The 12,720-nt window shown below is 43.3% G+C and overlaps 2 protein-coding genes across 29 annotated transcripts in view; one reads left to right on the forward strand and one right to left on the reverse strand.

Moving 5' to 3' along the window:
• The window catches only part of LOC140193984 (protein GREB1-like), a 458,873-nt gene that overhangs the window by 129,017 nt on the left and 317,136 nt on the right, over positions 1-12,720 (forward strand). The window lies entirely within an intron of this gene.
• Positions 1-12,720, reverse strand: part of LOC140193986 (uncharacterized) — a 62,612-nt gene that overhangs the window by 45,617 nt on the left and 4,275 nt on the right. For 5 of the 15 annotated variants that reach the window (XR_011885014.1, XR_011885012.1, XR_011885011.1 and 2 more), the window contains exons 2-3: positions 11,402-11,626; positions 3,801-7,665 (exon numbers count right to left, since the gene is read on the reverse strand). Coding sequence is in view for 9 of the 15 variants with exons in the window: in XM_072251268.1 (XP_072107369.1) it covers positions 1,167-3,698 (2,532 nt within the window). In the remaining 6 variants the exon portion in view is untranslated. Of the gene's footprint in view, positions 1-387; positions 7,666-11,401; positions 11,627-12,720 lie in introns of those variants that run through there. The other 10 variants (XR_011885009.1, XM_072251268.1, XM_072251270.1 and 7 more) reach the window with 10 other exon arrangements.

A 12,720-nucleotide genomic window follows, 5' to 3' on the forward strand; every position in this document is an offset into this window, starting at 1 on the left:
TGCACCTCGGAGTAGTAATAGAGCATTATAGAAATGCAAGTCTGATAAGGTTAATTAGTGTACAAATTATCTTAATTAAATGGTCAACAAAAAAAATCATCCCCAGTTGCCTCTAACTAAACTAACCTGACTAACTAAGATAAAGAATGAATATACTTACTCATTTAATTATATAATAATTTGCTTGTACCACGCCCTAACCCATGTGACAAATTACTGAAACCCACAGTAAATGTGCAACACAAAATACTGTACAAACAGAAAAAAGATACATGGAATCAAGATAATTGTGCAATTTATATTCCCTCTGTGTAACAACACTGCTAATGTGTTTTGACCGGAAATATTAACAGTTCCTCCTCCAAAAGATGCTGCTTGACGCATTGATTTCAAAGGCTCATTTATTATCAAAGTCTACAACTTGAAATTCTTCTTCTCCAGGTAGCCAAGAAACCAACCACAATCATCAACCCCTAAAATCCACCCCCCTCCCACTTCCTGCACAAAAAATGAATAAAAACGGAACAGGCACATCAACCCCCAAATCCCTTCTCTCAGCACAAAAAAACAGGAAAGTTAGGCAAAAAGCACAGAAGATAAAAGCTGTAAGACTTTAAAAAAAAGTCTGTAGTCCATGTGCACATCCAAGATGCAGAAAACCTGGGTAACACTCTCCAAGCTCAGCAGCAGACTGTTCCCTCTCTGGTACAGAGCAATCAAAAGGCAAGCAGCTGGTGCTCACCCTCCACATTCACCTCAATGCTTCAATCTCCCTCGTTTTAATTGACAACAGTAGAACCTTTAATCAGTGAAATGGAGTCTTAACATTGGCTCACCAACCCCCCCCCCCGCCAACGACCACACCGTTTTGCAGCCTTCCTTCCATGAAGTTTGCCCACACTGTCTCTGTCTCCCAGAATCCCCTTGGAGACTACAAAGCGCTGAAGCACCCAAACGATCTCCAGTCTGCAAATCACAGGCACCAACAGTTCCAGAATCACATGAGGAGGAAAAACAAACATAAAAGACATAGAAGAAGTGAAATACATGGTTTCATGATCTGTCCATAAGACCATAAGACCATAAAACAAAGGAGCAGAAGTAGGCCATTCGGCCCATCGAGTCTGCTCCGCCATTTTATCATGAGCTGATCCATTTTATCCTATTTAGCCCCACTGCCCCGCCTTCTCACCATAACCTTTGATGCCCTGGCTACTCAGATACCTACAAATCTCTGCCTTAAATACACCCAATGACTTGGCCTCCACTGCTGCCCGTGGCAACAAATTCCATAGATTCACCACCCTCTGACTAAAAAAATTTTTTCGCATTTCTGTTCTGAAAGGGCGCCCTTCAATCCTGAAGTCATGCCCTCTCGTACTAGACTCCCCCATCATGGGAAACAACTTTGCCACATCCACTCTGTCCATGCCTTTTAACATTCGAAATGTTTCTATGAGGTCTCCCCTCATTCTTCTAAACTCCAAGGAATACAGTCCAAGAGCGGACAAATGTTCCTCATATCTTAACCCTCTCATTCCCGGAATCATTCTAGTGAATCTTCTCTGTACCCTCTCCAACGTCAACACATCCTTTCTTAAATAAGGAGACCAAAACTGCCCACAGTACTCCAAGTGAGGTCTCACCAGCACCTTATAGAGCCTCAACATCACATCCCTGTTCCTATACTCTATTCCTCTAGAAATGAATGCCAACATTACATTCGCCTTCTTCACTACCGACTCAACCTGGAGGTTAACTTTAAGGGAATCCTGTACGAGGACTCCCAAGTCCCGTTGCATCTCAGAACTTTGAATTCTTTCCCCATTTAAATAATAGTCTGCCCGTTTATTTTTTCTGCCAAAGTGCATAACCATACACTTTCCAACATTGTACTTCATTTGCCACTTCTCTGCCCATTCTTCCAATCTATCCAAGTCTCTCTGCAGACTCTCCGTTTCCTCAGCACTACCGGCCCCTCCACCTATCTTCGTATCGTCAGCAAACTTAGCCACAAAGCCATCTATTCCATAATCCAAATCGTTGATGTACAATGTAAAAAAAAGTGGCCCCAACACTGATCCCTGTGGAACACCACTGGTAGCCGGCAGCCAACCAGAATAGGATACCTTTATTCCTACTCTCTGTTTCCTGCCAATCAGCCAACGCTCTATCCACGTATGTAACTTTCCTGTAATTCCGTGGGCTCTTATCTTGTTAAGCAGCCTCATGTGTGGCACCTTGTCAAAGACCTTCTGAAAATCCAAATATAGAACATCCACTGCATCTCCCTTGTCTAGCCTACTGGCAATTTCCTTAAAAAATTGTAATAGGTTTGTCAGGCAGGATTTTCCTTTAAGGAATCCATGCTGAATTCTGCCTATCTTGTCATATGCCTCCAGGTACTCTGTAACCTCATCCTTGACAATCGACTCCAACAACTTCCCAACCACCGACATCAAGCTAACAGGTGTATAATTTCCTTTTTGCTTCCTTGACGTCAAGCTAACAGGTGTATAATTTCCTTTTTGCTTCCTTGCCCCCTTCTTAAATAGTGGAGTGACATTTGCAATCTTCCAGTCTTCCGGAACCATGCCAGAATCTATCGACTTTTGAAAGATCATCGCTAATGCCTCTGCAATCTCCACAGCTACTTCCTTCAGAACACGAGGGTGCATTCCATCTGGTCCAGGAGAATTATCGACCTTTAGCCTATTCAGCTTCCTGAGTACTTTCTCTGTCGTAATTGTGACTGCGCACACTTCTCTTCCCTGCCACCCTTGAGTGTCCGGTATCCTGCTGTCTTCCTCAGTGAAGACTGATGCAAAATACTTGTTCAGTTCCTCTGCTATCTCCTCATCTCCCATTACAATTTCTCCAGTATCATTTTCTATCGGTCCTATATCTACTCTCACCTGTCTTTTACTCTTTATATACTTGAAAAAGCTTTTAGTATCCTCTTTGATATTATTTGCTAGTTTCCTTTCATAGTTAATCTTTTCTCTCTTAATGACCTTCTTGGTTTTCTTTCGTAAGGTTTTAAAGACTTCCCAATCCTCTGTCTTCCCACTAATTTTTGCTTCCTTGTATGCCCTCTCCTTAGCTTTAACTTTGGCTTTGACTTCTCTTGTCAACCACGGTTGCATCCTTTTTCCACTCGAAAATTTCTTCTTTTTTGGAATATACCTGTCTTGCACCTTCCTCATTTCTCGCATAAACTCCAGCCACTGCTGCTCTGCCGTCCTTCCCGCCAGTGTCTCTTTCCAGTCAACTTTGGCCAGTTCCTCTCTCATGCCACTGTAGTTTCCTTTACTCCACTGAAACACCGACACATCAGATTTCGGCTTCTCTTTTTCTAATTTCACAGTGAACTCAATCATGTTATGATCACTGCCTCCTAAGGGTTCCTTCACCTCAATCTCTCCAATCACCTCCGGTTCATTACACAATACCCAATCCAGTACAGCAAATCCCTTAGTGGGCTCAACAACAAGCTGTTCTAAAAAGCCATCTCGCAGACATTCTACAAATTCTCTCTCTTGAGATCCAGTGTCAACCTGATTTTTCCAATCTACTCGCATGTTAAAATCCCCCACAATTATCATAACATTGCCCTTCTGACAAGCCTTTTCTATTTCCGGTTGTAATTTGTAGTCCACATCCCTGCAGCTGTTTGGAGGCCTATAAATAACTGCCATCAGAGTCCTTTTACCCCTGCTATTCCTTAGCTCAACCCATAAAGATTCTGCACCTTCCGATCCTATATCACCTCTTTCTAATGATTTAATATCATTTCTTACCAATAAAGCCAAGGATGTCCAAGGATGTCAACCGAAGGAGCATTGTACACAGGCACCATCTTGACCAGAATTTCTCCAATAGATTGTTTGTTCCTCTAGATTCCAGCACCTGCAGTCTCTTGTGTCTGTACTTTTATGAAAACTGATGTTAATATGTCTGCCTGAAATTGAACTAAAAGCTTTGCTTCATGCTTGTTGGGGTTTAAAACATGAACTTGGATGTTACATGATCATGATCAAGCTCATTGATGTCATGTATCTAAACTGGAAAAAATGATCATTTGCCTGGAATTCTTGGAGATCAGGGAAAATGTATTTTGTCACTAGATTAAAAAAATGAGTTAAGTGAGGGAGAATATGAATCCAAAGGAGGAATAAGCCTTGATGGTCAGTCTCAGACTGTGACATTTGGAACAACAGAGGTAATTATCAGGCTTGGGAAGAATATCTGTTACCATTTTTATTACTTTACTGCAGTTTTACAGTTGTTGAACACTTTATCGTGTAACTTGCAAAATGATTCACAAAAGAATTTGTTTTTGACTTTGTAGATGAATATTACAGACCAGAAGGTCAAAGGTTTGATCCCTGATTCATGCTGAGTGATCTTAGGGCTGGAACTGCAATACAGCATCTAGCTCCAAGGGAGAAGGGAAAAAATAACCAAGCATGATTCCCCTACTGAACTGCTGTTTGGTGATACTAACTGAAATGTTTGCATGCAACAAAAATCTTAGTCCGATGTAGCAATTCTATGCAGCAGCTCACCAAGTATGGTTGCAGTATGACATATTTTTACTGATCAGTTAATGCAGTCACCTTTATTAATGAAAATCACAAATTTATTTTCAGGTCTTCCATATACATGGCTTGATAACCCTTGGTAGCAGATTTGTATAGAAATTTCCAAAGCCATGCTACTTCCAGAAAACTCAATTGTGCATGCTTCAGCAGACTCCAATAACTGCAGTGAATATGATGTGATACATGCATAAGCAACTGTTAAAGGCAGGGGAGGTGACAAGCTGTGGAGTTTAGTTCTATGACATGGCTCTGATAGATCCCCCCCCCCCCCCATTCAAATCTGGCTCAGAAGTAGCCAACTCAGACTATTCTTTCACTTTGACCACATCTCAACTCTGACCCACCACCATCAAGAAGAGATGCTAAGCATTAATCCCATTCCCACTAGTGAATTACTGTGCAGCGCCCACATGACCAAAACAACATTGGAAATCCTGAGATGGACTTCCCAATATCTTTCCTCTGCTTGGGTCTAATAGGGAAGAGAGCAGGCCTTATGTATGGTAAACTTGCAATGTGTTGGTGCTCTTGTCTTACAAGGTTTTTTGTACTAGTCTCTCTCATGATAAACATTTGTTGACCTGTTGTGTATCCAGACATCCTACCTCTCCTGGAAGTTCCGGGAGTCTTTCGCATATTGATAGTGGCTCCCTGATGCCCAGAAATTATATACAATATCCTGGAAATCGATTTTTTTGAAAAGGAGAGCGAGAGCGAGAGCAAGCATCCTGATTGGCCTCTCTTCGTGCTAAGTAGACCTATCAGTTTTCTCTGTGGGCAGGCTTTACAGTCGACCTCAAAAATAATGACAGTGTTGCTCGCTGCACTGTTTGCAACAGTGACTTTTCTATTGTCCATTGTGGGTTAAAATGTAAAAGACATGTTGAGGTGAGTTTAACAGGTGTCATTACAGCATAGCTAACATTATTTAAACTAGCTGGCTGGCTGCTAAGGAGCTACGCTATTGATGTCCTACATGATGAGGCCAAACTCCCTGTAGACTTGCTTAAAGTTGTAATAGAATAAAAAAAGACTCCATGATAATGTAATACAAGTACTTATTTCAATGTCACATTTTCTGTATATACCCAACTTGGTTTACAGATTAGACAAAATTACTGAGCTTTTGCAGAAAGAAATGACTGTGTTCATTCCCCGGAAATTTTATGTCACCCCTTCCTTTCTTCATATTCCTTGTGACCTCTTTTATTAAATTCTCAATCCATCAAGAACTTGTGAACACCTTGGCCAGATTTAATATGAATTACATCCAGACAGCACAGATTCTGTGAAACCACTGGCAAAAGCTGGAGGAAATCAGTGGGTCAGGCCATTAGAAATGGAGGGAAATTAGACAGTTGTCATTTTAGGTTGAGATCTTTTATCTGGATTGAAAGGTAGAGGGAAGAGCTAATATAAAAAAAGGTGGAAGAGGAGAATAGGGCAAAAGCTGACAGGTGTATGCAGGTAGGACAGGAGCTGGGAGGGAGAGTGAGAACAGCATGATAGTTGAAAGTGACAAAGGGGTAAAGATGAAGGAATTTGTCAGGAGAGGAAGGTGGAGCTTGAAATAGAGGGAGGAGAGTAGGGGGGGACGGGGGAGGTGGGGGAGCCAGAGTGAGGAATGTGTGGCAAATAGGTAAATGAAAGTGGAAGGTGGTGAAAAAGGCAGGATGATGTGGACTGGGTAATTCAGGGGGAGAGAGAAAAGGAACAGGGGGAGTGCAGTATACTGGAAGCTGAATAATTCTCTCTTCATGTCTCCTCCATCTAGGCAGTAGAGGAGGTGATGGGCAGACATGTCAGTATGACAGTGGGGAGGAAAATTTAAATGGCAGGTTATTAGAAGATCCAGATGGCTGTGGCAGATGGTACGCAGGTGGGGAAGAAGATCCCGTGTCTCAATTTTGCAGAGGAGTTGAGATCAGGAGTATGGGATGTAATAAATAATGCTGGACGATTGTAAAACCTGCTTATTTTTAAATGATATCACAATGTGAGGATTGTGAGATGTTTTTCTAATGTAAGAAATGTAATGACTACTTTGCACATAGAAACCTTAAAATCAGATCCATTAATCTCTTTTCATCATTGCACAAGTTGCACAAAAATGATGTCCCATTGATGTAATAATGATGTCACCATTGCTGGTGTGAATTGTAGCTTTTAAGTAGAACATAGACTTTCTGTGAGTTCTCACAAAAAGTGAATGGTGTATCAATTGCTATGTTAGTTAAAGAGTCTGCACTGTGTTATTGATTTCTTGTGGATAAGATCTTCCAGTGTCAATTTTCAACTCTGAGCATTGTCCAGATGTGTTATCCTTACTGGCAATTATTCTATGTCCTCATTAACTGCAGCCATATTATATGTTGGGGGATCTGTAGTTCAGGCTGGCTATGGAAAGCTAGTACAGGATGTTAATAAACCAGGCTTGACAATCCGTTGACTTTACATTCACAATTGCTGTCCTAACTACCCACTTAATTCAGCTTTTTAGAACACATATATTTACTGTAATTCGGATTTTTTTCTCTATTGTATTGCATTGTACATACTGCAGCAGCAAAAACAAATTTCAGGACATTTGAGGGTAGGGAGTCTTCATCTGGAGGGTGTCAGTTTGAGATGAATGGGTAAAGATTTAAAGAGGACCTGAGGATCAAGTTTATGGCACAGAGGGTTATGGGGGGGTGGGGGTGGTGGAATGTGGAACAAGCTGCCAGAGGATATGAAAGAAACAGGTACAATTATAAAGTTTAGAAGACAAGCACGTGGAAAGGAAAGGTATAGAGGGATGTGAGCCAAATGCAAGCAAATGGTACTTGGCTTACTTGGGCACCTTGGCAGGGTGAATAAGTTGAGCTGAAGGGCTGTAACTGTGACTCCTTAATGATGGTCAGGAAGTGGGGTCATGGGTGATGGGGTGGATGGGGAATGTATCAGAGCCATGGATATGGGTGGAGAGGTGGTAGGGTACGGAAAGAAATTAACTTGCCAGACTTGGAATTAACCATTGATTCCTCCTGGGTTGCTCCAGGCTTTCCATTGGCAGATGTTCCTGGAACAATACAGAAAGCTACAGGGTACAGTCTGCATCAGATGTAGAAAATCCCCTCTGGATGATGTGTTGGGAAGTGACCAGTCAAATGTCTGGAATTGTTCTAAATTAACTAAAAATTATTAAGTTTGACCCTCAGTCTGGGAGTTCTTTTCAGTAACATAGTGATGAAATACACATTAGAATTGTAGGTTGAAACTTTATAATCCTGCTTCCTTGGGACTTGACCGGTGCTGTATCACAGAACACCCAGATAACCAAAATTATTTCCGCCTCCTCTCTCCCACCCACCCACCCCTGACTAATTATCATCCTATGAGCAAGAGAACCGTTCCTTTTCAGAATAGGTTTACCAGCTCACATAAAAGTTCAAAGAATTGCCTGCAAACAGAAGTTTCCATAAGGTGGAAGCACTGTCAACTGAAAGCATAGGTGTTGCACTGGCAGCATAATTAGCTACAGATTAGTATAGAGCACACACACAAAATATTGGAGGATCTCGGCTGTCCTGCCGAAGGGTTTTGGCCTGAAACGTTGGCTGTACTCTTTTCCTAGATGCTGCCTGGCCTGCTGAGTTCCTCCAGCAGTTTGTTTGTGTTGCTCGAATTTCCAGCATCTGCAGATTTTCTCTTGTTTGAGATTTGTACAGATCTTATTTGATTTTAGATATTACATCTTAATTGGACTCAGTTAATTAGCACAAATCTGTACTGCAGATTCAGAACATGCTGGACCGTGGGAGATGCCTATCCACAAAATGCCAGAGTAAAGGTTCAACCAACAAACCAGCACAAATACAGCAATTAGATAATCTGTGATGATGACTGAGTTGTAGATATGACTACTTGCTAGTTTTTCTGAAAATGGTGACATGATGTCATTGGACAGAAGAAATGGTGTGCAGTTTGGTCACCTATCTACAGAAAAGATGTTAATAAGTTTGAAAGAGTATAGAAAGAATTTCTCTGAACATCCAAGAAATGGCACCTTTTTCCATCTGGGAGAAGCAGCATGGTTTTATTGGTGGGAAATCCTCTCTGACTAATTTGATTGAGCATTTTTCTTGAAGAAGTAACAAAATTATTCAGGAGAGTACTGAGGTTTATGTAGTCTTTTAGAATATAAAAGCAAAGATGTAATGTTGAAACTTTATAAAGCACTGTTGAGGCCTCACATGGAAGTTTGGACCGCTTAGAAAGGATGTGCTGGAACTGGAGAGGGTTCAAAGGGCGTTCACGGAAATGATTCCAAGATTGCATGGCTTGTTATATGAAGTTTTATGGCTCTGGGCCTATATTCACTGGAATTAAGAAGAATGACGGGTGACCTCATTGAAATCTATTTGACAGTGAAGGGCCTTGAAAGAGTGAATGTGAAGAGGATGTTTCCTAGGTGGGAGAGTCTAAGACTAGAGGACGCAGTCTCAGAATAGAGGGGTGTCCTTTAATAATGGAGATGAGGAGGAATTTCTTTAGCCAGAGAGTGGTAAACCTGTGCAATTCTTTGTCACAGGCAGCTGTAGAGGCCAAGTCTGTATGTATATTTAAGGCAGAGGTTGATAAATTCTTGATTGGTCAGGGTAAGAAGGGATACGGAGAGAAGGCAGGAGGTTGTGGCTGAGAGGTAAAATAGATCAGCCATGATGAAATTGTGGAGCAGACTCGATGGGCCAAATGGCCTAATTCTGCTCCAATATCTTATGATCATATGGTCTAGGTGTACTTCATCAAGACTTTCGATAAGATCACCATAGTGAACAATGGTCTAAGGTTAGAGCCCATGGGAATTAAGGCAAGCTGGCATGTTAAATCCAAAGGTGGCTTGGCTATAGGATACTGAGCATGATGTAAGATTTGCTCATGTGATTGGAAGCCTGTGACTAATAGTGCATCAAAGGGATCTGTGCTGGTTCCCTTGGTATGTGCAACAGGACTGTCAATGTAACATAGAAATACAGTTGTGTCAGCATAAGTTAATCAGTCTGATGGCCTGGTGGAAGAAGCTGTCCCGGAGCCTGTTGGTCCTAGCTTTTATACTGCGGTACCATTTCCCGGATGGTAGCAGCTGGAACAGTTTGTGGTTGGGGTGACTCGGGTCCCCATTGATCCTTCAGGCCCTTTTTCACACTTGTCTTTGTAGATTTCCTCAATAGTGAGAAGTTCACACCTACAGATGCGCTGGGCTGTCTGCACCACCCTCTGCAGAGTCCTGCCAGTCAGGATGTTCTCAATTGTGCCCCTGTGGAAATTTCTTAGGATCTGGGGGCCCATACCAAACTTCCTCAACTGTCTGAGGTGAAAGAGGCGCTGTTGTGCCTTTTTCACCACACAGCCAGTATGTAGAGACCACGTGAGATCTTTGGTGATGTTTATGCTGAGGAACTTAAAGCTGTTCACCCTCTCAACCCCAAATCCATTGATGTCAATAGGGGTTAGTTTGACTCCTTTCTTCCTGTAGTCCACTACCAGCTCTTTTGTTTTTGCGACCTTGAGGGAGAGGTTGTTTTCTTGACACCACTGTGTCAGGGTGATGACTTCTTCTCTGTAGGCCACCTCATTATTGTTTGAGATTAGGCCAATCAATGCAGAGTCATCGGCAAATTTAATTAGCAGATCAGAGCTGTGGGTGGCGACACAGTCATGGGAAAACAGGGAGTAAAGGAGGGGACTTAGTACACAGCCCTGAGGGGCTCCTGCGTTGAGAGTCAGAGGGATGGAGGTGAGGGAGCCCACTCTTACCACCTGCTGGCAGTCTGACAGGAAGTCCAGGATCCAGCTGCACAAGGCAGGATCAAGGCCAAGGTCTCTGAGTTTCCTGTCAAGCCTGGATGGAATTATGGTGTTGAATGCTGAACTGCAGTCCGAGAACAGCATTCTCACATAATCATCCTTCTTCTCCAGGTGTGTTAGGATGCTATGCAGAATGTCTGTAAACACGGCTACCATTTGTGCCACACTCATCCTCTGTACCCGCCCTGGGATGTCGTCCGGACCTGCAGCCTTGTGACTGTCCACCTGCTGTAAACACCTGCGTACTTCGGCCTCAGCAATGACCAAGCTGCAAGCCACGTCAGCTGTAGGTCTCCTCAGGGGCAGCAGTGAATCGGGCGTAAAAAAGATTTAGCTCATCTGGGAGAGAGGCAGCGATGTTGGAAATTCCACTGCGTTTAGCTTTGAACTCTGCGATCATGTGCAGACCTTGCCATAAGCTGCGTGTGTTGTTGCTGGAAAGTTGTGTCCGAAGCTTGTCCCTGTATTGTTGTTTTGCTGCCTTGATGACCTTGCGCAGATTGCAGCTGCATTTCTTGAGCTCCTGTTGGTCTCCAGCAACATAAACTCTCTGTTGTGTGGTAAGTGCTGCTCGCACAGAACTTTTGATCCAGGGATCCTGGTTTGGATAGACCCTGACCAATTTCTGGGGGAAAACACCCTCGATGCACTTCTGGATGAAACTCATGACTCCATCTGTGAAATTGGAGACATCCTCATCATGGAAGACATTGCAGTTGAGTTGAGGTCATCAAAATAGGCCTGTAGCATCGATTGGTCGGACCAACTGTGGGCAGTTTTTACGATGGCCACCTCTTGTTTCAACTTATGCCTGGACTTCGGCAACAGCAAATTAGAGGAGTGATATGATTTTCCAAATGGTGGGAGGGGGGGCAAAAGAGTGCTTTGTATGCATTGCTCAAGGGAGAGTAGCAATGGTTGAGTATGCTATCTCCCTGTGTGCTCACCTGGATGTGTTGACAAAACTTCGGAGAGACTTTAGTCAGCGACGCTTGATTAAAGTCACCGGCGACGATGAAGACAGCCTCTGGGTGTGCAGTCACCAGGCTGCTGATGGCCTCGCACAGTTCCTTGAGAGCCAGGTCAGTATCAGCCTGCGACGGGATGTACACAGCTGTGAACTCCCTAGGCAGCTAGAAAGGTTCTGCACAGCAGCACCAGGTACTCCAGATCTGGGGAACAAAAGGATTTGAGGGCATGCACGTTCCGGGGGTTGCACCAGGCATTATTGACCATGAAGCATACCCCACCTCCTTCACTCTTCCCAGAGAGGTTTTTTACCATCCGTCTTATCCTGAGTCCCTTCACTCCGGTGTCCATCCCCCTGCCATATTAGTTTAAACCCTCCTCAACAGCTCTAACAAACCTGCCCATGAGAATATTGGTCCCCTTGGAGTTCAGGTGCAACCTGTACCATTTTGTACAGGTCACACATTCCCGAAGAGATCCCAGTGATCCAAGAACCTGGAGCTTTACGCCCTGCACCAGTTTCTGAGCCATAGATTTAACTACCAGATCATCCTGTTTCTAACCTCACTGGCACATGGCACAGGTAGCAATCCAGAAGTTACTACCCTGGAGGTCCTGCTTCTCAGCTTTCTTCCTAGTTCTTTAATTTTCTTTTCAGGACCTCTTTGCTTTTCCTTCCTATGACATTGGTAACAATTTGTACCAAGGTATCTGGCTGCTCCCTCTCCTCTTCAAAATGCTGTGGATGTGATTCGAGACATCCCTGACCCTGGCACCTGGGAGGCAACATACCATCCGGGTGTCCCATTCACGTCCAAAGAATCTCTTGTCTGTTGCTTTGACGATTGATTCCCCTATCACTGCCACACCCCTCTTCTCCCTCTTTCCCTTCTATGCCGCGGACTCATGCTCAGTGCCAGTAACCTGGTCTCCGTGGCATTCCCCTGGGAGGTCATCCCCCACAACAGTATCCAAAAATGTATACTTATTATTGAGGGGAATGGCCAGAGGGGTGCTTGGTGCTAACTGCCTAATCACCGTCCCATTCCTTCTCTTGACAGTCCCCCAGATACCTGCCTGCTGCACTTTGGGGGTGACTTAATTCCCTGTAACTCAGATCAATGATCTTCTCACTCTCCTGTACAAGCCAAAGTATAAAAAAGTTTAAGATTTTAAGTTTGTAGATGACACAAAAGTTAGGGATGTTGTTGGTAATGAAGAGAGTAGTCTCAGTTTAGAGAACAATACTTATTAACTGATAACTTGGGTGGAACAATAGCAGATGAAATTTAAATAA

The sequence above is a fragment of the Mobula birostris genome, chromosome 2, assembly GCF_030028105.1.
Source record: "Mobula birostris isolate sMobBir1 chromosome 2, sMobBir1.hap1, whole genome shotgun sequence".
NCBI lineage: Eukaryota > Metazoa > Chordata > Chondrichthyes > Myliobatiformes > Myliobatidae > Mobula > Mobula birostris.